The sequence below is a fragment of the Buteo buteo genome, chromosome 12 (genome assembly GCF_964188355.1).
Source record: "Buteo buteo chromosome 12, bButBut1.hap1.1, whole genome shotgun sequence".
NCBI classification, from domain to species: domain Eukaryota; kingdom Metazoa; phylum Chordata; class Aves; order Accipitriformes; family Accipitridae; genus Buteo; species Buteo buteo.
In genome coordinates, this window is record NC_134182.1 from 26,776,526 (window position 1) to 26,803,568 (window position 27,043).

Below are 27,043 nucleotides of genomic sequence, written 5' to 3' on the forward strand. Positions count from 1 at the left end.
ATTCCTGCACAAAGGCACATTCCTTTCTAGAATGTAAATTAAGGGGGGGACACACGGACGGACCAAAACCCAAATAAAACAAACCAGGGATGAGTTTCCACTGGATGCTGAATTCACGAAGCTTCTTCCAGCTCCACAGTGCATGACAGCAGGGCAGTATTCCCAGAATACAGACAATATATGTACTAATTATGGTTGCCTTGCGCATCTTTTGTGTATTTGGAAGTTTTCTTGGCACTACTACTTCCTTCATCTGTTGCAAAGACTCTATTATCTTCAGAAGCACTATTCTCACTTCATTGCTTAATTGGGGGGGGGGGGGGGGGAGTGTTGAGGTTTCTTATGCTTAAAGGTAAAACCATTTTCTCCTACTTCCCCTTCCTGTTTGTGGCTGATATTCAAAATACAGCCACTTTATTTCTAACCAAACTAGTTCGTTCACTGCCTGCAGATAAACAGGCTGAGGATCAACAGTTCATTCCCAGGAGCAAAATGATTCAGTGGAAGAAGAATGAGATAAAGAAAGAATAGGTATGTTTAATCTCATACTAGCAATCTCAGTACTTGCATATAGGAGACATTTCTCCTGCCAAGCACTTACTTGCTGCTTAACTGTTGCCATAACATCTTCCAAGTCACGTGAGGGGACAGACTGTTTCAAATACCTATCAAATTTTCGATGATTCATCAATATATTCATCATCTTCCGTCCATAACACCTAACGCAGGAAGGAGAGAAATGAATACAGACTACTACTGTTTTTTCTCCCTTGTGAATAAACAAAGGAAGTGTTAATAGAATAAGCTGATATTTTAAACTTATAATGTGCAATACATTCATGAGAAGGTATTACCCATTCAGCAAAGAGAGATATTTACCTCCACTTGTTGTCACTGCACAACACTGCCAGCTGAACACAAGAGGCAAGAAGAGAACACAGGGCAACAGGAAAATACAATTTCACTCTGAAATTGTGTGTATGCTTCTGTGGGATCGAAGGATCCCATGGGACGAGCAGAGCGTATCTCCTGCTTTGCTGTCATGGCTTATTTGCAGTGCCTTTCTGCTGTTGACAATAATTTACCTTTCTTTAACTGGCAGAGAAGCTAGGACAAATCGCCTCATGCTTACTATTTGTTTTCTATACTACATGTATGCACACGGGCAGCTAGCTGCTCATGTGTTCTTGGCATCTGTTAATGGGAATTTAAATTAATAATCAAAGTAAGGGGGTTTTTTGGTTGGTTGGTTGGTTTGGTTTTGCTACTATGAAACTACAGCTATCTTCAAGAGAAAATCTGGAGGTCGTTCAGCCACAGACAACAACATTATACAATGACTGGGAGGAAAAATTTGTGACTATCTTAGCTATATCTGAAGAAGAGGTTTAGAAAGACTGATTACATTGGTTAAAGACAGCTGGAATTTTTCTAGGACAGTCTTAGCCTTATCAGAAATATATGCTTGGGATCTTTCAGTGATGAACAGTGGCCAACGCTTCAGCTTGGCATTAAGCACATGAGACCAAACAAAATTGTTTGACTGACTAATCTGAGCTCAGCTGATCTGAGCAAAGAATCATTCAAGTCACAGGCATTTGGCAATGGTCATTCTTGCTGGACAACCTCATGTTACCCAGTACTGCCATTTCCCAAGACAACATTATCCACACTGTGAAGTAACTTTCTTAATATTTACTTCACCTTCCATTCTTTTGTGGTTTTATCATTAATAGCCAGACATCAAACAGTTTTCATATTTTAGGAGGTGAAATGAAGATCATCACCTTGTGTCCGGATGACAGTCCTGAGCAAGCTTCACCAGCGTGCTCACCAGTACCTCAGTACTGGCACGTGCGCCCGACAGGAGCTTCTCAGCTCCGATTCGCTCCATCACAGTCACTAGGTGTTTGGCCGCACACCTCCGCACCAGGACGTTGCGGTGCCTGAAACAAGAGAACAAACACTGGGGCAGAGGGAAAAGGAGGGCCAGAAGCACAGTCCTTGGTCACAGCATGCTCCCCATAATGGCTGGGGGAAGGAGGCATGTGTTCTTGCTGCAATTGTAGCCACCTGTAGAAGATTCTGTCCTCAGATAAACACAAAGTTGGCATTGTACAAAGAGACTACCCGCAAGGAAGAGGGAGGAATTTAATCTCCCTGGACTATCTGATACTCCATTTCTTTCCCAAAATTAACTCTGAGAAAGAGCGAAATGAAAGACAATTCATGCTGACTTGGCCGAGGGCTTCCACTACACAGGCAGAGCTGCAGCAGGATTTAGGCTTATTTCACCCGTTTATCTCCAAATCAGCAGACCCTTGAAAAAAAACAAATGGGGGGAAAAGCCCTGTGGGGCACGAAGCCGCAGAATATCCAGCAATGCAGCCAGTTTGTTCTTTGGGGCAAGAGGTGCATTTGAATGTTTTACCCTTTTCAAAAGCTGAGGAAAAGGTAGCAGTCATTTTAGCCAGGTTGTCCTTTCTAGAAGGTGCCTGTTTGAAACTATCAGGCACAGCACTGCTATTTTAAGGCAGCATTTGCTTCAGCTATCCCATGGGAGCCAGCCTGTGAAGGCGCCTGTAAAGTGACTCACCATCTCAATGCTAACATGCAGCTTCAATGTGAATAGAAAGTGGAACTCTAAGGACATGAGAGTCAGACAGACTCCTCTCAGCAGGAGCTGTACCTGCTGAGCAGGCTGTGCCACACGCAGCGGGTTCTCCCCCACGTGCTCCATGTCCCAGCAATTAGCGTCTTTATTTCTCAAGTTAATGGCATAATGATGATGCATGTTTTTTCCCAGGGCCTCTGTGGTTAGCATGAAATATCAAAGGGCGCTCACTGCTGGAATTGCCATTGTCCCTCTTCCCACAAAGCCAGAAGGCTGTATCACCACCCTCTACAGGGACTTTCACTTCCCCATCATTTACCATATCTAGGCAATGTTGACAGACTGTGAGAACAAATAGGCTGCAGTAGGGCAGAACCAGACAACAAGAGAAAGGGAGTGAGGTTGATCAGAGAATCTAATCACCGAGTTCACAGAGGATGCAGGAGAAATGACCCTTCCCTCCCATCATTCCCCTTCTGCCTCCCATCCCTTCCCCCTACCACACAATTTAAGGTGAAGGCTATCACTAAGAGAAGAACGTACTGGACTCCAATAGCCATGAAAGCAGTCATTGCTCGTGCAGGAGTCACGGTCCCCACCATGATCCCCAGGGATCGATCGGCGGCTTTCTGAATGAACTCGTTGGAATCCCCCATCCTCTGGAGCAAGACCCGAGCAACCTCATCCACCTCGTGGTCCATGTGTTTCGTCATGGTCCTGAAGAGCTCTCCAAGAGTGCTGATTGCAAAGCGACACACCTTTGAGCGGAGGTTGTTCACCTGGGGAATTCATGAGGGGAAACGTAAGAATCACCTTGTAAAGAAAATCAGTTCCCCTAGACAAAAGTCCTAGGAAACAACAAGACTTCTTGCTGTGTCCAGGTGGAACATAAGAACATGGTAAGAGCAGAAGACTACAAGAACAAAACCACACTTACTCTGATACCAACTTCTTCTCTGGCCTCAGGCCCACTTATACAATACAATTTTAATGAGGCTGCAGGCTTAAAAATATTGTTTCACCTAGAACAAATTGTGCTACTCAGCCATAACGTACACTGCTTTGATTTTAGGCCCTTTTACTGAAAACAAACAAACAAACAACAAAATTAAAGCAAGGGCTGTTCTTAAACTATAAAGGTGCAATTCATAAAGACAAGATAGAGGAAAAGTAGTAGTTTCCTCCTATCAAAAATTGCAGCACTGGCAGTTTGAGCACTCAACCAGGAAACAGAAGATATGGGCTCAAGTCTACAGACTAATTCACAGCAGGAACTTGAGTCCTTCTGCAGCTCCATCTACTCAGGAGAACCCTAGCAGTTGGACTTAAGGCACTTCAGGATCCTGGAAATCACATGTAATTACAGCTGCAATCGGTGGGGTTTTACAGCATTCAGTGCTGCTCTGGAGTGATCCCTGCTTCCAAAAGGTTCTCCCCACAAGGGTAAGGAAGAAGCATCTCAGAGTCATGTGCTTCATTTGAAAGATACTTTGAAGGACAGACCAGTGATTCTTTCTGCTGGACTTAGTTGTGCCTGTTAATAAAAACGAACCATGTAAATGCTAGAAGTGCTTGTGAAAGCAAAATCTGGGACTGGAATGAAATGAAAGCTGAAAGATGTCTCTGCACATGAATGTGTAGAACAGAGAGGAGGAAATTTCCTCAGAAATACAAAAGTGATATAAGAATCAGATGAGCTAAGCTGAAAGGGCTTCTCCTAACCCAGATATCAGAGTGGGAGAATCCGAGTCCTGCATATCTAAACAGAAAGGTTTGAAGAGTCCAACAACCCAAGGGGCATTCAAGCCTCCAGCGTCATTAAATATTAGATAGGGGGACTGATTTTCATGGAAATTAACTAAGTCTTACTGTCTTCTGCCAGCAAAGGAAAATTCAATGTATTTGGCAATCATGTAATAAGAGTACAAGGCAGCTGGTTCAGGCCAGAGACAAGTGCCAAGTCAGAAATATAGCCACAGATGTTAAGGAGCTGAGGTTGAGACCTCTCTGTTAACTGAGAGATGAGATAGTGAAGCTGTGTGCGACTGCCCTGCAAACCCCACAGCCAGGCCACTCCAAGCACCCAGTGGCTGCAGTGCAAAATTCCATCGGTGCACGGAGGCAACAGACCAATGGGCAAATTACCAAAACGCACACAGAAAGGAAGAAGGAGAAGCCATCATCAGGAAACACTGGAAAATAAAAACCTGCAGTCAATCCCCCAGGATGCTGGGGAGGAGGAGGAAGTGGGAGGAAGCTGGGAGGCAAAAGCTGCAGTGTTTAATTACAGCTTGGGCAGAGAGTTGGGCTGTGGCAAATCACCTGATTAGCGTCTCAGCTTCTGCATTTGTATATTGCATTATAATGACACCTAGCTCAAAGAGAAGAGATGTCCTACATACCAGTAAATATAGCTATATGTACAGACAGATCATATAGATAGGTGACGTAGCTATTAGAAAAAATGAGGTCTAAAAATAGTAATGAAGGCAGACACTGAGCACACATGTAAATGAATAAGCACATATCTACTTTACACCCCATGTACAAGGTACATGGGACACAATTAAACATAATGTTCTTACCTCCTTGGTAACTGCCAAGGAAACATCATGAAGTCTACAGAGGAGGACTTCTGAGTGGCAGATAGCCAGGCGTCTGACGCTGAAGAGTCCCTTCATCTTCTGCTCCCTGAAAGGCAATTACCAAAAAGATTGATTTTTCTCACCACCCAAGAACTAGGCAGCACCCTCTGAAATTACCAGGGAGTCAGCTCAAACAAACAAAGGCAGGTGCTTCTCATACAGGACTTACTTAAATCACGGAACTCGTTGCCACAGGATGCTGTGGCAGCCAAAAGCATACATAAATCCAAAAGGCAAATAGATGGTTTCAGAGGGGATGGGTTAATTTGTGGCCATTCAACAAGACAGCCTTTCTGAAATCCCTGGCACACAAAGGCCCGATGTCACTGCTTCCTAGAAGCTGGGACATTGTGCCATGTTTCCGTTTCTTGCACCCTCTCTGTACCCTGTCTCTGAGACACAGTCCTGCCTGGCTGTTACTGGGCATTTTCCCTCTTTGCCATCCCCAGAGGGCAGTTCAGGAGTGAGAGTCTGCACTGCCACTCCATAGCTGAGTTTGCACTCTGCAGTCTAGTCGCCATGTCCACCACCACCCCACTCCACCCCTGCTGCCAAAAAAAGCAGTATGTCCTAAGAGATTCCACACCTGGGCAAGAACAGCCCAAACGCTGGATTTTCCAGAAAAAGACTACTTAAAATAACACCCACAACAGCAACATGTTATTTAAAAGTAGTAAAACCACGTCTCTTTCAGCACTTTCTTTGTGAAGGACCTGAGCTACATGAAGGCACATGACGCATCATGGGTTCACCAGGGCTGCAGGGCATGACTAGGGACCCATCCCCACTGGGGTCCCTGAATGTAACCCGGACCCCACGCACCTGCAGCAGCTTTCCGCACCTCACAGGGCACCAGACAGGAGCAGGGAAGAGAAAGGGGAGAGGTGCAAAACAAAGCAATCGCACAAGGAGATGCATCATGGGAGATTTTTCATGGTTATCCCAGTATGAACAGAGCCCTAGTGAGCGTATGCTGACCCAGAAATCAAAAAGACAACCAGTATCACCTGAAATTTGTAGTGTCCTCCTGTCTGCGTCTAATTTCAGGACACACTGTGATTATCAACAAAACATCTTAGGCCCATATTAAGCAGCAAGGAGGAAAAAGTTTAATTCTAAAAGTGCAAGATTCCTGAAGGATTTTTTTTTTTTTTTCCTTATCTTTTGCCACGAGCCCTTCAGGAGAAATGACAGGCCGAGGAACTCTGCACCATGTCTCAGTCTGTTTCTCAGAAATAGGAACTCCCCGTAGGCACTCCTGGGACGTAGGTGCAGCAGGTCACAGGGACGCCCTGTCTCCTGCTGCCAGCAGCGGGAGCAGAGATAAATCCTTAATCAGTCCCACCTGGGCCAGTGACCTGAGGCCCCCAATCTCTAAACTCAAGACAGCTTCCATCATGCTTCTGGCTTCAGCCAGCAAATCTTGTGCCACAACTTTCTCTCTTCCCTGAAGATTTTGTTTGCAGCTACATGGACCAGAAGACAAAGCTAGGAAACAGCATGGACCTGCTGCGGCTGTAGCACTGCTACAGACCAAGGCAAATAAAAGGCTGCTCTCACATCTTTATATTGTGACTGCTTTGGAGTGGTTTCACTAGTTCCCTTTGGACATCTGGGCTGTCTGGGCCCAGAGGCACTGGAAGTAATTGCTTCTAACTGAGCTTGACATTTAGAGGGAGAAAGACCGAACAGGGGGCTTTCTTACCAGTCATCACTGCTGAGCCACGTGAGCGCATCAAGCAGCCCCTGCTGTGGGTGAGGGAAGGGTCTGGCTTCCTCCGCGATCCCACCCTCTGGCTCATCTTCCTCCTCCAGGACGTCCAGAGCAATGGCTGGCAGCGAGATCGCTGTAAGGAGAGGGTCAGGCACCAGCTTCGCATATCCCCGGGCAAGGCACCCGGCCACCAAGCAGATTGCAACTTAATCTCCCAGCCAAGGTTACATACGGGTGCAAACCGGCATTGGTTCAGACTTCCCTGCTATCTGGCTCATTGCTTTCCCCAGCACCCAGACACCTCCGAGTCACCCCCAGCTGGGCACCAGCTTCTTGTGTAAACCTGAAAATTGCCCACACAGAGCCAGCTCCCGAGTCCCTATAGGTACCACAGCCAGCTTGCAGTTTCCTAGTGCCACCGAGCTCACACACTGGGAGCCAGTGCCACCCAGCGAGACTTGCTACCCCAGGAATGAGCTCCTGAAATATGCACATAACTCCCTGTATCACCTCCCTGTTACCTGGAGCACTGGGGACAGAGGCACCCTGTAACTTTGAGGAAACACCTCCAGCTGCCCCCAGTGAGCACCAAGCCTGAGTCCCACTGGGCTCGGGTGAATCCCCAAGGAGCAACCACCAGGGAACAGTGATACCTGACCCTCTAAATCTGACAGTGCCTCTGTTTCCATTTACTTCAAATATTCTAGACAGCAGGCAGCTGAGTGCACACACATTTTAGCATACTATTGGGAAAGTAGTAGTTTATGGATTTTGCTATTTTCCAAGCGTTATGAATATTTACTATTTCAGAGGTATCACTGGCTGTATTTTGAAGATGCTGAGGTGAGATTTATTTGTCATCAAATGTACTTGTTTGCAAACTGTGCAAAGCCTAAGCTTTCTCTTGTGGAAAAAAGCAATTTCTAGTGCAGATAGTTGTGACAAAAAAGCCTTCCAAATGTGAACCGAGAATAAAAATATGTAAATATAGATGCAAATTGTTGGCAAACGCACTCTCTTGATGATAAATATACAAGGTATAAAAAAAATCAGATGACAAATGCATTTGTTATGAAACCTATTTGTCATCAAAAGCACTGTAGGTCAAAAATTTCATGTCTTGCACTCAAAAGCTCATTTTCTAAAGTGTAGATGAAAACATCTGAGCTGTCTAAAAGTACTGAGTATAAATATTGCACAGAAACTAGATGAACTGCTATGGACTCTGTAGGGGTTTTATGCTACCTCACGTGTTCTACAAAGTATGGAGGATGGAGGAACTGTAAAATCAAAAACTATTCAGATGGGGACTAATTTGGATGTCACCAATATCACTGTCACTGACATCAGTGATGTCGCTGCATGAGTATGTAGATATACACATCTACATTCAATATGAATGGAGAGCCATGTCAGGCTAGTTCTGGTCAATTTTGAAAATCAGAGTAGCATCACTAGAAAAGAGCATTCAAAGTATCATTCCTAGCTCCCTTTTTCTTAACTCACACTACTCAGGATCATAACACGAGGTAGGCTACCCACAAAGGAGAGATGAGAATCACTATGGACTTGCTATCTGCTGTAGATTTATTGCAGGTAGCAAGCAGCCTGGGAGCACCAGGCAGCCTCTCCTGTATGTCATCTGCTACACACAGCCACTGTGTTTGGGTGGGGTGACAGAAGAGGCACTGCTTGTTCCCAGCTTGCATTGCAGGCGGTGGAATGAGAGAGGCTAGAAACCATTAAGCACTTTTAGGTGCAATAGCGTGATTGTACCAAGTCACTAATTTGCATGCAGAGACAACCCTTGCTGTGATAGCAGAAAAGCTGGCTGGAGAGCCAGGCAGCAGCACAGGCAGAGGGCCAAGATGGTGAGTGGCTAATTGATGATGGTGGTACGCATATGCGTACAGTTAGCACACCCTGCCAGAATTCACCGGCGCTCAGCCCTGCACTTACAGCTGCCTCCCAGCACCAGTGTTATATTTTGGACTATGGGTATGGGCAAAAGCTAGAGCTTAAGGCTTTACCACTACTTTATTCAGCTAAGCTTTCCAATGGATCTGTCAGCACTAATTGTTCCAGTATCGCCAAGCTGGAGTGGAACCAAAGCAAGTCTGCTTTCAGTCCTCAGGACAGGCTTTGGACCCAAGATCCTACCTGTGGTTGAGGAATGAGGCAGTTTGTGCTCATTGTGCAAGGAAAGAGCTGATGTGGGGGCTTCAGCAGAGGGGGCTCACCTGAGGACTTGCGTGGGAAGCTGCCACGCTCTCTGATGACAGGCACGCTGGGCAGTGAGGGCCTGTTGACCCGCTTCCTCAAGGCACTACCAACGCGCTCTCTACGTGCATTGCTCATGCTGGGGGAAGTGAACTCTGTCCCATTGACAGGCGGTGGCCCAAAACCTGCAGAGGCTGAAAAGGACCTTGTAAGTGAAGAGTGCTGGACAGGGTGGCTACAGGCTTGGAAAGGGCTAGAAAACTTGCTGGAGCTGGGTAACATCCCTTTGTTGTCCCAGACAACTCCAAGCATAAATAACAGTTGCCTTCTAATGTGGGACAGTGATCACAGAATCATAAAACAGTTTGGGTTGGAAGGGACCCTTAAAGGTCATCTAGTCCAACCCCCCTGCAATGAGCAGGGACATCTTCAACTAGAGCAGGTTGCTCAGAGCCCCGTCCAGCCTGACCTTGAACACCTCCAATGATGGGGCATTGACAACTTCTCTGGGCAACCTGTTGCGGTGTTTCACCATCCTGATTGTAAAAAACATCTTTATATCTGACCTAAATCTACCCTCTTTTAGTTTAAAACTGAATGCAGTGATGCTTTCCCTAAGAATGAGGAAAACTCAGTACTGCTTTTCTTTTGCTTTCCTGTTTCAGAGGCTGGATAGAGAAGTTACATTTCTGGGGCTCCCACCTCAGCACTCCTCATCAGCACTTCACAAAATAATAGCAAGAAAAAGAGCAGATAACCTTGTCATTGCCCTTGGGCTGAGTGCTGACTTTTAAGTTCCCTGCCACTGCACTCGTGGTAGCGCATGCAGCAGTACAATCAGAGCCCGTCAGCTGCAATTAAGTCAGTAACACTGCTTGCTCATGTGGGTAAAACATAAGCACTGGCTAAGGGCGCCAGCATGGCTCTGCAATGCAAGCTCCTCAGCAAGGAGTGCTGTGACCAGGATAATCTGTCCTATCACGTGAGCAGGATCTTTTGTGTTTTAATTAGAAATGGTTTCATTTTGTTTCTTCCAAGTTGCACCTTGGTTGAAAAGCATTCTTTTGGACTCATCCATTCCCTTTTCCTGGAGGCTACTCTCAGTTAGAGAGTCGGCAGCCCCAATGTAGTTTGCAAGACAGAATTATCTAGCCTGAAAGACTTTGTAGAAGGGGGGAAGGTGATAATCCGTGACTGACTCAGGGTGGGCCACAGGCAAGACACTTCATACCTCTGTATTTTCCTTCGGAAAATGGAAATAAATTCTCTTCTAATTTCCACTTAGATGCAAGTGTAACAGCCTTCCAGTCTGATTTCATAGACACTTGCACCACTATGCAAATAGCAAGCAAGTGAACAAAAAGGCCTACAACTATAGCAACCACTTACTTTCTTCAGCTGCATCCCCAGGGTCAACGCTCTGTGTAGGGAGTTGCAGGGACTTTTCCTTTTCTCTCTCTTTCTCCTTCTCTCTCTCTTTCTCCTTCTCTCTCTCTTTCTCCTTTTCTCTACGCAATAGCTCCAGCTGTTTCATTCGCTTCTGGTCTATTTTCTTCTGAGCTGACTTAGACAAGGTAACACGGATCTAGTCGCAAAGGAAATACATCATGGGGCATAAAGAGAGATACACAAAGCATACACAACACCTCTTCAGGAACACAGTGGTATAGCGTCATAGTCTTTAATGCAGCTCCATATACATCCCAATAGTTTCAGAAGAACTCCTCCTTTCCTCACTGTGGCATACAATTACACCAAGTTATGTATAACACTTTACTACTGTAACTTTCCACTGGTCCAAGACACTGTTTCTCAATCTATGTCAGGAAGCCCTGCTCGATCTAAGAGAGTCAGGAATGCTCCGAGATGTAAGAAGAGCTCACATGACCAGCGAACAGGCAGTTCAGTTCCCTCAGGCCAGGGTGGGGGAACAAAAACTATCTGCAATAACCAGCAATGAGAGGTAATTTGCTGCTTCCTAACACTCACGGCCAGTAATTGCAGCTGCTTCTCACTTCCTTGCTTCTGAAGGATTCAGCTGCTCTCTGAAAACACATGAGTCCAAAAAAGGAGTCATGTGAAAACAAGTTGGAGAAACATTGGTCTTAATGAATAGAAAAATTGAGAATGAGAGGGCTGGGAGATACAGCAAGAAAGGTAACCAAGGAAAATTAAGCTCTCCCATTTTATTTTGCAGCCTTGCTTACACTCAATATTATAATCTTTGCTTCTGTGCTTCCAAGCATGCACTTTGCACATGTTCGCTGATGTGTAACTTGCTCTGCCATTCAGATGTGCTCTAAATTGGCCTTCGTACATAAAGAATGCTTCTGGCATAACCTTAGCGCCATCTCCCAACCAGTGACTTCTGTACCAGTGAAAATGCTCAAGCAGTTGCTCTGCAGCTTTCAAATGTATTCCCAAGAGAATCCACTCCCCCAGAGAGGAAGACTATGATTTTCAGTGACATTTTGTGCTAAGCACTGAACACTCACTGAAAAGGAAGCCTGCTCACCCCTGTCCTTAGCCCTTACCCTTCCATTGCTGTCCTTCAAGTCGTCGTCACTCAGAAGGGGAGCGCTCATGAGATGATCCATCTTCTCGGCCTGGCTGGGTGGGAGGCCAGTTAACTGGGGCACGGGTTCACATAAACGTCTGGGAGACTTCATGCCACCAACAGGTTGATGCTTGAGAACAGGCAAGACGGGTGCCAGAGTCTGGAGCTCTAATAAGACATGGATATAGCTTGTGTATGAGAAAAGCGAGGTACATATGACCTCTCCAAACAGATGGAGTACTACCATACTGCACTAGCAGCAGAAATGACATTACTCTGTTGGCCATCAGACTCAAACCTACCGCATGATAAAGGCCTCAGCCCTTGGCTTCTGGTGAACAGCTAGCTGTGTTTGATAGAGAAGAGCAGAGAGATGGAGATTGCTCTTGCCAAAAAGGTTCTTATCTGTTCCTATCCATTCTGATTTTAGTAAACATCCTCTTCTTCCTAGTTACTAAAAGAACTCCTGCTTTTTAATGGCTATATGCCTTTGTAGAGGTAAGAATCAACATTTCCTCCTCTTCGCTGGAATATTTTAGAGGGCATTTAGAGAAAAGCTTAGGATTGCTAGAGTGTTACCAAAACCAGAACTGTGTTCTTGAGGTTAGAGAATTCATTCTCCCCAAGGAGTTTCATTCCAAATTGCAGCAGATCAGCCCACTTTCTGGGCAGCCTGACTAAAGGCTGATTTTCTTAATGGGAACAGCACAGTGCAGCTCCTTCTGAAATACTCTCCAAACAGAGCTGTTAAAACTCAGAGAACTAATCATTCCTAACATGGCTTCGCAGATGATAAAATCATGTGATAGCCAAGCAGGAAAAAAGGAATAACTTTCTTACATCAGGATTTTTTTCCCTGCAGAATGGTCAGATCAATAATAAAAGAGAGAGATGGTTTAACAATATAGCTCATTTCTAGTCCAGAATGTATCCAGCAAAACTGTCACCTTACTTAACTCAGCAGTACTTCTCCCTAGTTGCATTCAGCATACTAGCTGCATACCAGTAATAAAGGAATCGTTCCCATAAGCCCGTTGGGAATGATTATTTGGCGGAACTAACACTGAGCTAAGGGACCAGTGGATCTTCTGCCTTCTTCTGCACCAGCAAAATTATTTGTTAAATTCTCATCTCTCCTATCACTACAAACCCACAGATGGCAAAGGGACAGCAATGGTGTCAGTGAGGTTTTCAACTTAAAAGTATTGGCTAACACAGATGCACCAGACACCACATTTTGTCTCGCAGAAGTCTTATTACTAGTAATAATGCAAGGTGGGGAGGGGGAGAAGCCAGTAGGCATCTCCTACCCCAGCCTCCGTTTGCAATACTGACATATGCAGATAGAGTAGGGGAAAAGATTTGTAATCATAAAGCTAGCATATGTGGTTTGAAGTAAATGAGTTGCACAGAGGAAACTTCAGTTCATTACTCAGGATTGAGTTTAGGCTTGTGCTTTAAGAGGATGGAAAGCTCAGATCCTGCATAGGCTGGATCCTTTTTTGAGTCTCTTTCTCTGGAAATGGAAAATTCACAAGGACTTCCTATCACACAAGGTTTCACTATTTCTCCCAGTGCAAAAAATAAGCAATATTGATGAATCTACTTCAGATCTCAAAGGGTTTGGTTCAGAAACTGCACCAATGGAAGGTTTTCTCCTTCAAGTGTAGGAGGAAGGAGTGGGAACATTTCTCATTTCATGTGAAATGCCTCATCTTTCTCTAATCTTCATGACATTAGAGAGTGTGCAGGGGGACAAAAGGTATGAGCATGAGGTAGAGGAATGTTTTCTTTTCCTACTGTGCATTTCCAGGGCCCCAAGGTACCCCTCCAGCTCCTGTCATTCATAACTCCATGCTGGAGTCATTTTCACTGGATCACCAGAGCACATTTCCCAGTGACTGGGTTCTGGGGGAGCCGTCTGAGCACACCAAGGAATTAAAAAAAGTTACAGGATGGTTTTCAACCAAACTTTCACAATGCCACCCATGGGTCAGGATTCCTATTGTCATTTTAGGACAGCCATGCCTTGTACCTACCTAGAGATTCAAGGGTCTTCTCTTCATTGCTTCTGCCTGATCTTGGCCTTAAGAGAATTGAGGATAAAAGAATATATGAAGAGATAGAAAAAGAAAGGGGGGATAGCATTAAAGGAGGCAAACTTTCTTAGCATGGTCGTTCCAATGAAGGAGCAAATGCAACCCATAAAACCAACAATATGCAAAGTTGATTAATTGCCATTAAACTTTCAGTTGCTGGAGTCACACAGAGCTCATCAAGCTCCAGCTGAAACACAGGAGTCATTCTTCAATTTGGGCCTTAAATATCCAATTTTGCTGTCTCTCCTTTTGGAGATAAGTGGCTCACTGTTACATACATCCTTCCTGAATCAGCAAGAGATGTTAAGCCAGTCATAAGTCTGTATTGTGGGCAGCTACCTTTATACTGCTGCAGAAGCCTAACTTTGCCTGGTCATGACTTCAACTGATGAGAGTATCTTGGTTACACATGGTAATACCACTGCTGTCTCCTGAGAAGAATATTACACCTCCCTGCTCTTTCAAGAAGAAAAAGGGGTTTTTCCAACTCAACTGGTAGGTAAGGATATTCAGATTGCGCTTTAAAAGCCATGCTGAAGCTTTTAAATTGGAACTATATTTCTATGACTCCTTATTTATTGTTATAACTAGGATAAGGTTGACAGCTAGATTTCCCCGTGCATATCCAAGCAAATATCTTTCCATCAGTTACAGCCCTGTAACTGTTCTCTAGCACCTTGCCCCCTTTGATCTTAAAACCATATGTAAATATTAAACGTCTATAGGATTATACATCTATAAACTGAGATTTACCTGGGCTCTCATTTCACAGTGAAGGCCCAGACACGACACAGAGAAGTTACGACTGACATTTACAGAAGCAGCATCTGAATTTGCAGGCAGCTATACAATAGCCAATATTTGCCTTAACATATTCTTGCAGGTACAGAAATTGGCAGTCAAAGATCACACACAAAACCAGATGCTGTATTCAGATCCATGGAATACAGTTCCCAAATGGCACCACAAAGATTACAGAATGAATCAGTATCAGAGTCCGGCAGAGGACCTGCTTTTAAGGTCCTCTTAAGTCCTGCTTCCTCCACACCCCCCCCACCCCTGCCCTTAGAGTGTATGATGTTGGTTTTGACATTGTGCTGGATCATCATATATAAGAAAAAATTGTGAATGCACAGAAGTTTGCGTAAACATATTGGAAAGCTGACTGTGAAAAACAACCTCAAGAGACAAGAAGTGTGAGGTGAATGGCATATTAGAGAGGCGGTCACCTTGGCTTACCTCATCTCCAGACCCTCTTGGAAAACCAGGTGCTGAGAGCTTGGAAGAGGCACTGCAGCACTGCCAGGAGCCCCATCAGATGGTCTTGCTGGCTTGGAGACAGGGGGAATCAAAGCCACTCTCATTGACTTCTTCCCATCTCCACCACTGCAAGGGAAGGGCAGCGGGGAAGCCTGGAAATAGTAGAACACAGCACTCAGCTTGAGCATCCAACCTTCCCCCTTTGATGTCTCAAAAAGTTTAGCCACGCTTTTAGCTAGGACTTGGCAGGAGAAGAAAAGTAAAGCTGGTGGAGCAGCTTGGCCTAGGATGGGCAATGGGAAGAAAAGTGGTGAGGGAGAGACCATGTCCCACACTGTTGCCAGGTCTCTCCCTTCGCTCACCTCTCTGGCAGTGGCTGCATTCCCACCTGACATCCGTCTGCTTGGCATAAGGATGTTCTGGGGTGCCATTGCCTCTATTAGCCTTTCTGATGGTATGGGAATGGGTTTAGATCACTATCCTCTCGCTGTCCCTAAAGCGCCTACCAGCCATTGCTGAACTCCAGCCAAGTCCCCACAAAGTCATTTTACACGCTGTCAAAACTTGCTTTTTTCAAGCCCGTAATTTTTTCTGCTCCTGCCCTTCCTACAGTCCCCAACCAGCCTTTCGGCCCAGATGCTAATGTGCTCTCAGGATGCGTGGTTCTCTCCAGCTTCCACGCAATCCATCATCTCAAGCTCACTGTCATTTATGAAGTTCAGCAGAGCTCCCTACCCTGCTGCTCTGTGTAGGGTCTCCCTGCCTGCTGAAATTACTTCAGGCTCCCCATGCCATGGCTAGGAAGGGGGGTGGAGGGAGCAGGGGCAAACGCATACCCTTCCTTAGTATCCCATCATTCTTGTTACAACTAAAGAGCCAAATCAGGACCTGTTCAAACTCCAGTGAAACCAACAGAGTTAACGTGAGGGATACATTTGGCCCTCTATCTGCAGGGCTGAAATAAAGTGCGCTAGCCTTATATTAGGTATCCTGTTTACAAAAGCCGTTATTCATCTGCCTTCTCCTCCCCACCATGGCAAAACAAAAACAACTGCAGCTTCTGCCCCTCCTGCAAAGGCAATTGAGTAGATGGGGTCTGGACTCCATTCCCCATGGCCAGAATTGCCAGTTCCCGTAACTTACCCCTGGGCAGACCCATGGGAGAGGATGAAGCTGCACAGAAGCTGCTGAACTCCAGAAATATTATTCAAGATAACTGTGCAGAAGGACATAGCTGTACAACTCAAAAGCTGAGGCAACCTAAACTTTAGTTTGGAGGACTGCCTGCTCCAGCAAACATCTTTTTCCATCTAAAGCAGACAGAGCTGATATGAAAAGCCACCAAGACACTGGTGGGTCTGCAACAGTAACTGCAATGTACAGATGGTTCACAGGTACATGTATTTCACTAACTGTAGAAGGATATGCTTGACCAGATTAGACACATTTAGCTGCTCCGACTGGTTGCTGGTGTTTTTTCAATCATAAAACACAGCGGGAGCCATTAAAGAGCATAGAAACTATTTAAAGCCCTCTTCTCCCACTGATAGATGTTGAGGACATGAAGTCTGCAGTACACGTGTTGCAAAGACAGCCTGAAGCGTGATGTCCAGCTGAGCTCTTCCTTGGCTCAGCTGCTTCCCTGGGCTCACACCACAGGGGAAGAAGATCTCAGAGCTCTGCCTACAGGAAATAAACTGAAGATCCATCACATGTGATATGGCTTGGTTTCCTTACTTTATGTCCTTTTCCCTCTGACATCAACTCCTTGTTATTCCCATCACTGTCATCACAGCCTGTGTCGTTTTCCCCATGCTCCTGCTCTCCGTTGCTCATCCTGCTGGGCTCTGAGAAAGGAAGGCTGTTTGGGATGGGAGACGTGGACTTGGAGGTTACCAGGAGCCTCTGGGAAGGTGACCTAGAAACTACTGGCTTCAGGGTAACCCCCTCACAGTCACTGCAGTCAGTCAGGCCTGCAAAGTGGAGACACAAAGCGTAATAGAAGCAGCAATACAAACTTAAAGCACCTGAAGCTAGATATTTCATCGGACAGATTTCTTGGAAACTTCTAAATAACTGCACAGGGAAACATGCTCATGCTGGCAGCCACTTGAAGCAGGCCAGTGGACAATACTTTCCCACTTCCACAGAGCCACCAGAGGAACACCCTGGTCCTCCAGGCTCTTGTCAGGCAACAGGGAGCCCACGGACCTGTACTTACACAGAATACCTCTCCTGCACGTACACCCTTCTGCTCCTCTCCCTGCCCCACAGTTGTACACCCTTACAGCAACAGGAGGGCTACACAGGGGACCGAGAGCTGGGCAGGTTATCGCAGGGGGGCACGTGCAGGGGAGAAATGTTCACTGGGAATGTGCGCTACCTCTGTAGGCTGGGGAAAGACCCTTCTTTCCACAAGAGAGCATGCAGGCTCCCACCTTACCTCTCTGTGAGGCTAACAGGTCCTCAGACATCATCCTTGTCTTCAGCTTGTCCTTGATCTGAATGCTTTCCAGGGCAGCACTGCTCACATCCCTCTCTCGGGGGTCCTGGGTCAAGGCTTCGTGAGAAAGGCGGGGGAGACATCCTCCAGCCCCAGTGCTGAGGTCAAGCATGCTAGCCTTGCTGAACCAGCCAGGCACAGGAGAGATCGCCCTCGGGTGCACAAATTTCCTAACTCCATCCCCATACCGTGAACTGGGCTGCTTCTTCATCTGCGTTGTTAATATGGACTGAAAAGAAGCTGTAGATCAGGTAAAAGGGAACAAGTGAGTTAGCTGACCTCGCATATTTACAATCAGCCCATCTAATGAGTGAGGCATTCAACTTTTTTTTAATCATTGGGAAAGACCCTTCTTTCCACAAGAGAGCATGCAGGCTCCCACCTTACCTCTCTGTGAGGCTAACAGGTCCTCAGACATCATCCTTGTCTTCAGCTTGTCCTTGATCTGAATGCTTTCCAGGGCAGCACTGCTCACATCCCTCTCTCGGGGGTCCTGGGTCAAGGCTTCGTGAGAAAGGCGGGGGAGACATCCTCCAGCCCCAGTGCTGAGGTCAAGCATGCTAGCCTTGCTGAACCAGCCAGGCACAGGAGAGATCGCCCTCGGGTGCACAAATTTCCTAACTCCATCCCCATACCGTGAACTGGGCTGCTTCTTCATCTGCGTTGTTAATATGGACTGAAAAGAAGCTGTAGATCAGGTAAAAGGGAACAAGTGAGCTAGCTGACCTCGCATATTTACAATCAGCCCATCTAATGAGTGAGGCATTCAACTTTTTTTTAATCATTCAGAAGATCAGTTTGGTTTTAATTTTCATAAACTAGCATCAGTTTAATTCTTCTGAACAGCATTGAGCTAGCAAGCCAGGAGAGAGAGGTTGAAGGCCCCACTGGTAAGAGGGAAAAAAAGATTCCCATTTCAGGACTTGGCTTCTGTGAAAGCTACCAATAGACCCACACGGTGCTACTGGTTATTTCTGGAAAGCATAAAGACATGTCAGCAAGTAGGCAGACCTTGCCAGTGTTTCTACAGCACCATCCCATCCCCAAGGTCTGATCTGATGGGCAAGCAGAGGAAGAACTGGGAATTTACCTATTGCAAGACCACATATTGATAGCAACGCTAGGAACAGAACTCACATCTCATTCCCATGCCAAATTTATAGCCAGTTGGGCCACAGGCCCTGTCCTGGCTGGCAGTAGTAGTGATTTGGCTACTGTTGATAAAGGAGAAAGCACAATGAACTAGTGACAGAGAGATGTGATGCCATGCATACCACTGGAGGAGGGCAGGATCATCTGCAGAGCTCTGCCAGCCACCTATTCTGACACGGAGCCAGCACATGAGGACTGACCTCCAAGGACCATTTCTCCCTGAAATCGGGGGGGGGGATTCCATTTGGCTGAGGCCACCATTGCATATTCAACCCCTTTCCATTCTCACCTTCTTCAGTGATCCAACTACTGCCACAAAACTGCAAGTTCGAATCAATGCTTCCACCTCGCAGAGCTGTGTATCTGGGTTTGAATCTGGGAAAGGTCCTGTAGTACAGAGCAACAGAGGCGTGGTACTTAGCCTTAAAATAAGGACAGTACAAATACTCAAATTTGCAGCATTTGATATAGAGAGGTAAAAACAGACACCCTTTCTCCATAGAAGACTAACACACTGTGCTGGTTTTGGCTGGGATAGAGTTAATTTTCTTCATAGTAGCTAGTATGGGGCTATGTTTTGGATTTGTGCTGAAAACAGCCTCAGTAATACAGGGATGTTTTAGTTACTGCTGAGCAGTGCTTACCCAGAGCCAAGGCCTTTTCTGCTTCTCAGCCCACCCCACCAGCGAGGAGCTGGGGGGGCACAAGGAGTTGGGAGAGGACACAGCTGGGACAGCTGACCCCAACTGACCCGAGGGATATCCCAGACCATATGAAGTCATGCTCACCCTATAAAGCTGGGCGATAAAGAAGGAAGGGGGGCGGGGGGGGGGCGGGGGGAGTGGTGTTTGGAGTGATAGTATTTTGTCTTCCCAAGTAACCACTAGGTATGATAGAGCCCTGCTTTCCTGGAGATGGCTGAACACCTGCCTGCTGATGGGAAGTGGTGAATTAATTCCTTATTTTGCTTTGCTTGCACATGCAGCTTTTGCTTTACCTATTGAACTATAGCTCAACCCATGAATTCTCTCACTTTTACCCTTCCAATTCCCTCCCCCATCTCACCAGGGGCGAGGAAGCAAGCGGCTGTGTGGTTCTTATTTGCCAGCTGGAGTCAAACCAGGATACATACCAGCACTGACCCGCACTCCTGACCGCTACAACTGTCTGTTTGACTGCAGCCTAGTCTGCCTGGGGTGGAACGGCCATTCCAGCGCTACGGCAACGGAACGTTCTACTAATTTGCATACGTTTCTGTTGGTGGCCCAGCCAGGACTTACAGAGCTCTTTCCTTTCCTTTCAAAGGGCAGGCAACCCACAACAGTCGTTAGGATTTGGCAATGTCTAGGAAGTAGAAGCTTTCCAAAACTAGTTTGAAAGTCCTTTGTTTCTGTAATTCCCAGTCAATTTGGGGTTGGGGTTTCTTGGTTTGTTTATTTCTCATCACAATAAAGAAAGTATGAAGACACAAACAATGACTCACCAGGTGTTACACTAAAAGAAGGTTTGCACTCTGCATTAGATGTCCCCAATATTCAGTGGGCTTATTTGATTACTGTATTTGTATGATGCAAATTGTCCATCCAAACAGTCTCCTTGTAGGGTTTAGGGTTTATTTCCGCGGGGTCCGGACGATAGAACACCAATATGATGATTAAAGTCACCCCTTTATTGAGCCTAGCTGATCATTCTTGTACACTTCTCTAAGTTGTTTAGAAACTCTGATTGGTTGCTGCATGCAAGCATTTGGTGTCCACGCGCACAAGCATAAACGGTGATTGGTTACATCGGTACTGTCCATGCGCACAAACGTAAGATAAAGTTAGTTATACCCGCTCTGTACACGCGCATAAACATAGGACATAATTGGCCGTATTAATTAGAGCATGCAAGACTTGTCTTAGTCCAATTGGTCAAGATAAGCCCCTGAACTGAGGTTGGTTGTGCCAAGTTCCCTTTATCGTGGAATGTGCACCTGTGTTTTTCTAACTGGGATCTTTCTTTTTCTATCTTCTTGTTTAGTCTGTTCAAAGCCTTCTAAAGGCGTCTGGAACACTCTTGTGACCATGAGCCACCTTCAGGCCCGATAACTAAGTTCCATATAATTGAACCCTACATCTCCCCCCCCTTTTTTTTTTTGTTTTTTTTTTTGTTTCAATTAACACAGCCTTACTTGATCTATCAATTAATTTTTAAACACGTTGCAACATACAAGGATGGACCATCTTGTACATTCTTGTGCCGTCTTGCTCCGCAAACTCAGCCCAGCAATCAGTAGGTGTCAGCTTTATGTGGGCGTCCCCACGGAGGCAGCTATGGTCTTGCTGTACACCAGCCTGATGCGCTTTGGAAAATCCCGGTATTTATATATTTGTAGAGGAACGGATTTTAGCACACGTGGCCAGCGGGTGCCAAAATCCGCCTCATCTGGAAACCTATGACGCATGCGCTCGCTGGCCAGGCGCGCTGCACGAGTCATAGCCATCTTGTCTATTTGTTCATGGGCTTTGTGATGCGGTTGCAATGCACTGAGAATTTTGATCTGTTATGTTAGCCAAGATGACCTACGCATTAGTTTTTGGCTGAGGTGGTATTCGTATTGCCACACCATCTATGATGCTCCGGATGATGATGATCATGTAAATTGAACAGAAGTCCATTGTGGGCTTGCACCTGTGAAAACACAAGCATAATCTCGCCCCAGGTTATTAATGAAAAAGTGGACTTCCCCATTGCTCTGTTTCTAGATTCTTAACTAAGTCAATGACCTTACCTCTAATTTTAGTTTTAACTAACTCACTCTTTTTTTTTTTTTTTTTTTTTTTTTTTTTTTTAAAATGACTACATATCAGGGTATCTTAAAACTAGTTCCACACTCGGTTCTTAAGAGTAATGTTTCACCGAGTGCTGGCCAATATTAAATCATATATATATATATATATCTGCTATAAGAACTCTAAACTGCTTATTCTCTATACGATTAGGTATAGGTTAGTAGGTTAGTTGGTTAGTTAAATGTCTATTATAATGGTTACACACACAAAAAAAAAATTTTTTTTTTTTTTTTTTTGACTTTCCTTTCTACCCACTCGCACTAAGATACATATCTAAAGCCGGTATCATACTCCGCGTTTTTCACACGCATTCTTAATTTCCACATTGACTGCCGGTCTCCGTCGTGATTTGTCTAGTCGGTCTGTCTAGGGCTTCGGGACCTGCTGATGTCTCCGCTGCCTCTTGCTCTCGATCTTCTGAGTTGTTTGTGTCATCTGGTCACTCAATCCACGGCTTGACCCATTTTGCCGGTACCCAATGGGGCTGTTCGTTACCTGTGGAAACACAAGCATACCCTCTTCCCCAAGTAAATAATTTGCAAGGTCCCTGCCATTGCTTTAAAACTGGATCAAATACTGAAACCTGCGGCTGATATTTATCAACATTGTTGTTCTCACACATATGCCTATTAATTGGGATCTGATCCTCAGTGCCACGTGGCTGTAGCCAATTCAAAACATACAGTGCTTTACTTATTAATTCTTGAGGGGTACAATGCCGCATGTCTTCCCCTGTTTTTAAAATGTTTAAATGAGTCTTTAATGTCCGATGTGCTCGTTCAACGATAGCTTGGCCAGTAGAATTATGGGGTATGCCAAAATTATGAGCTACCCCCCACAGCTGTAAAAATGTTTCTAATGACTGTGCGCGATATCCCGGGCCATTGTCTGTTTTAATTTCTGTTGGTACTCCCATGGCCGCAAATGCTGCCAATAGGTGCTTAATTACGGCCTTGGCATTGGTTGATACATGAACAGTAGCCCACATAAGGTTCGAATATGTGTCAATAGATACATGAATGAAATTTTATCTCCCAAAACTGGGATACTCCGTAACATCTGTTTGCCAAATTTGCAATGGTGATAATCCCCGGGGGTTCACCCCTTGTGGTTGTAAGCTTGGAATATTCGCACAGTTTGGGCAGGCAGCAAGAATAGCTCTGGTTTGTTGTAAGGGAAGATTAAATTGTCTACTCAGCGCTTTTGCCAACTGATGGTAAAATTTATGGGATAGCAGCGCTTGCCCAAACAAATCAGGCTTGGGTGTATTAGAACGAACGTTTGCATTGGCTACTACCAGTCGATCTGCGCACGCATTACCTTCCACAATGAATCCTGGCAACGTTGTATGACTACGAATATGATCGATAAAAAATAAGTCTGTCCGTTTTTCTAATAGCATCCATAATTTCAAAAAATGTCATAAACAGCTGCTTATTATTTACAGTTTTTAGCAAGGACCTATGCATACGTTTGACTACCCCAACGACATACTGAGAATCCGAAATAATGTTGACAGGTGTTTTATCCCACCTTTTGAAAACAGCGCATACAGCTAATAGCTCAAGCACCTGTACTGACCCCTCTGGCAAAATGACTTCGGACTTCCAGGATCCGTCCTGAAGATACACAAATCCCGCTTTACCCGTTCTGCTGCTAGCATCAGTAAAAAACGGTAATGGCCTCCAGCGGCTTTTCGCTGCAAATAGAGCGTGGTTCCATTGTTAACATTGTTTTAAAGAATGGGTGAGGGGGGTAGTGATTATCCACTTCCCCCTTGAAGTCCAGCAGAGCTACTGCAAGACAGTCATTTTTCATCATGGCATTATTCACAATATCAAGTGACATAGGTAAAATAATTTTGTCCATTTGCCTCCCTGAAATTTGTATTGCCCTCACCCCTGCTTTTTGAATGCACATTCCCAGAGCTTCAATTCTAGTGACTACCGTTTTTGACATGCTAGCAGGCAAGAATATCCATTCTAGTATTACCAATGGGTTTTGTTTCTGTCGCTCATCCCACTGACCCAAAATTCCCACAACTTCCTTATCTGAGTTATATACATATAAATTCATGGGTAAATCAGGGATATATCTGCCAGACATAGATGATGTAATTTTTTGCTCAATTGCTGTCAAGGCTTGCTGTCCCGATGCATTTAGTTGTAGTACAGAAGTTAAGCTATTGCTGCCCCGCAATAAGTCCAGCAGTGGTTGTAAGTCTGTATTTGTGATACCACAATAAGGCCAAATCCACTGTAGGTCTCCGACAAGTTTTTGTACATCATGTATATTTCATATGTCTTTGTGTAGCGACAGCTTTTGTGGACAAACAGAGGCTTCCGCAACTTGCAAACCCTAATATAGTGTTAACGGTGTTCCATCTTTTTTAAACCTTGATCGACAGTCACTGGCTTTGTGTCCGAACTTGTCGCACTTGTTACAGACCCCAGGAGAGTTTGACTGACTGCTGTTAGTTAGTGCTGGCATAGATCGAGGCTGCGTTGCTATGCGTTGGGGGCACGCACGTCTCAAATGCCCCGGTTGACCACACCGATAACACGCTAAGGGGTCTTTGTGTGGGCCGCGGTCTCCTTTTCCCTGTTGCACTATCGGTCGTAATGCTACCGCAAGCGCTGCAGCGTGAGCTTCAGCATGTATTTTAGCTTTCTCTTGTTCCTGTATCAGAGGTAAGCGATTACAAGCCTCTATGACATCCACTAATGTAGCTGTACATGGAAGCGATGCAATGATTTGTCTGCATTTTGCATTCGCGTTTTGAATAGCTAAGTCCTTTCCGACCGCAGCTTTCGCTTCGGGGGTTAAGGTGGGCGACGCATCGACAGCAGTTTTTAAACGGTCAAGGAATTTCATGTACGGCTCCTCTTCCCCTTGTATGATTTGAGAATATGGTGGGACTGGTTTACCCACTTGGGGCACCTCTGAAATAGCTTCCAGAGCTAGTTGTTGTGCCAATTGTAAAATCTCTGGTCTTAATGCAGCCTGAACGGGACCAGTAGCAAACTGTCCCATGCCAAGTAACATATCAACACTGACAAATGCAAGTGGATTTTGTGCCCCAGCATCTAAATTTCTCACCTGGGCTTCTTCTGCTTTCTGTCTCCACCGATCATGAAACAGCAACCTCTGAGTTGGTTCAAAGAACATTTCCACCAAAATCTTTATATCCGCTGGCACTAAGGTTTGTGCCTTAAAAAATTGTTGTATCATTTGTTGTACATACTTATTGTCTATTCCATATTGCATGATGGCTTTTTGCAGTTCTCGAACTGTTTTCCAGTCCAGAGGCGCTCATTGTTGCTTTCCTCCTGGTTCAGTGAACACGGGAAATGATCCGATAGTAGGTGGCAGTGTTATTCCTTCTATAGTGGCTTGTTCAATAATTCCGCGCCAACGTTGTCCCGGCGAAAAAGACGGATCGCTGGGTGGTGGTGGTGGGGGTCCTGCCCGGGCTGGTTCCGTGTTTTGTAAGGGCGGGTCTGTTAGCCGTCACATTCCTTTGTATCTATCCTCGTATCTCTCTTCAGACCCTTTTCCCTCATCAGGCATTAATTCCCCTTTTTGTACACACAGGTTAATCAGTTCTTGCGTTTTATCCTTGAGGGATTTTTCTTCCCCATTGCCCACCATTTTAGCAAAAGAATCCATACTTTCCACAATCGCAGTTACTGCTTTCTCATATTTCTTTCTCGTCAACGGCTGCCCACCTTTACCCCCGTCTCTTTTCCGCATTTCCTCCAGCAATTCTAACATTTTCTCTTTTTGCTCTATTATTAGAGTAGCCAAGTCCTTGTTTGCATTATTTGAATCAGGGTATATGCTCGGTATAATTTGTTCATGTTGAACGGTGGTACCTGGGGGCTGTTTTCTTGTAGGTGGATTTTTACTCAGTCCCTGATTCTGTAGGGTTTCCTTTAATTGTACGGTTAGGGAGGCTTGGAAACTGTCAGATTGCTGATTAATATCGGCAGTCCCAGGGAGTGGAGCAGAAGTCAAGGGCACAGGAGCACGCGGACAAGCTCCAAAAAGTCTCTCTCGCTGCATTATGTTTTTCTCCCCGCTTTTCCCTTTCGCTTGCGGTTGGAGAGAGAGAGCAGCAAAAGCAGACGCAGATGCTTTACGATCTGCTTTCATTTCTTGCAGAGTTGTCTTAATCAATTTCCATAAAGTTGCAAGACCTTTAACTTCTTTAGACCCGTCACTAATTTCATCCCATAGGGAGGTTCCGATAGCTTTCCAGGTACTAAGTTCAAAAGCCGTACCAACACTAATTAAAAGGTTTCTGTCCTTTTTAATATCTGTCTCTGTTTTTTCAACCAGCCTCGTAAATATCTTTCCGGCTGCCTTTTCTTTCGCAGATGCTGCGATACCCATGCCGCCCTTTTTACCAACGTAAGCTTACGATTTACCTGCTTCTCCCGAGCAGTGTTGTCCTGCTTCTCCCGAGCAGTGTTGTCCTGCCTCTCTCGAGCAGTGTCCGGCACTGTCTTTCAAGCCACCGTGGTCCGCAGCAATTCCCCGCCTTTTCAGTAGCGTTGCCTCTTGTTCCTCTTCGGATCATGTCGGGGTCACCAAATGCAGGGTTTAGGGTTTATTTCCGCGGGGTCCGGACGATAGAACACCAATATGATGATTAAAGTCGCCCCTTTATTGAGCCTAGCTGATCATTCTTATACACTTCTCTAAGTTGTTTAGAAACTCTGATTGGTTGCTGCATGCAAGCATTTGGTGTCCACGCGCACAAGCATAAACGGTGATTGGTTACATCGGTACTGTCCACGCGCACAAACGTAAGATAAAGTTAGTTATACCCGCTCTGTACACGCGCATAAACATAGGACATAATTGGCCGTATTAATTAGAGCATGCAAGACTTGGCTTAGTCCAATTGGTCAAGATAAGCCCCTGAACTGAGGTTGGTTGTGCCAAGTTCCCTTTATCGTGGAATGTGCACCTGTGTTTTTCTAACTGGGATCTTTCTTTTTCTATCTTCTTGTTTAGTCTGTTCAAAGCCTTCTAAAGGCGTCTGGAACACTCTTGTGACCATGAGCCACCTTCAGGCCCGATAACTAAGTTCCATATAATTGAACCCTACACTCCTTTTTTCTGCTTCATTATTACACAGGTTTATTCCCTACTTTCTTTACTGCAGAGACACTCAAAACCAACATAAACATGGCCTGCCTCAAAAAAGAATTTCTCATCTTGGCTGTTCCTGAAAATTCAAAATTATACACAGCATGTTTCCCTACCCCTTGTCCTGACCAATATCCTCCCCACTACGCAGCCTCTGAGGCTGGGCTCTCAGCATGAAGATGCACTTGTACAGCATGAAGAATAGCTGCTGCACTTGCCAGCATCTCCAGGGTCTCGTGATCAGCGCTTTGAATGCAGGTTTTGTACACGCTCTGCCTCCCTGAGCCG

At 45.4% G+C, this 27,043-nt stretch overlaps 1 protein-coding gene across 1 annotated transcript in view; it reads right to left on the reverse strand.

The window, feature by feature from the left end:
* The window catches only part of LOC142037699 (TOG array regulator of axonemal microtubules protein 2-like), a 43,591-nt gene that overhangs the window by 11,933 nt on the left and 4,615 nt on the right, over nt 1-27,043 (reverse strand). The window contains exons 3-18 of the mRNA XM_075042182.1: nt 21,333-21,437; nt 19,830-19,872; nt 19,038-19,186; nt 18,000-18,211; nt 16,847-17,082; nt 15,089-15,261; nt 13,790-13,836; nt 11,728-11,918; nt 10,706-10,778; nt 10,583-10,669; nt 9,214-9,378; nt 6,965-7,106; nt 5,200-5,305; nt 3,158-3,393; nt 1,788-1,946; nt 602-719 (exon numbers count right to left, since the gene is read on the reverse strand). Coding sequence (XP_074898283.1) covers nt 602-719; nt 1,788-1,946; nt 3,158-3,393; nt 5,200-5,305; nt 6,965-7,106; nt 9,214-9,378; nt 10,583-10,669; nt 10,706-10,778; nt 11,728-11,918; nt 13,790-13,836; nt 15,089-15,261; nt 16,847-17,082; nt 18,000-18,211; nt 19,038-19,186; nt 19,830-19,872; nt 21,333-21,437 — 2,242 coding nt within the window. The remainder of the gene's footprint in view (nt 1-601; nt 720-1,787; nt 1,947-3,157; nt 3,394-5,199; nt 5,306-6,964; nt 7,107-9,213; nt 9,379-10,582; nt 10,670-10,705; nt 10,779-11,727; nt 11,919-13,789; nt 13,837-15,088; nt 15,262-16,846; nt 17,083-17,999; nt 18,212-19,037; nt 19,187-19,829; nt 19,873-21,332; nt 21,438-27,043) is intronic.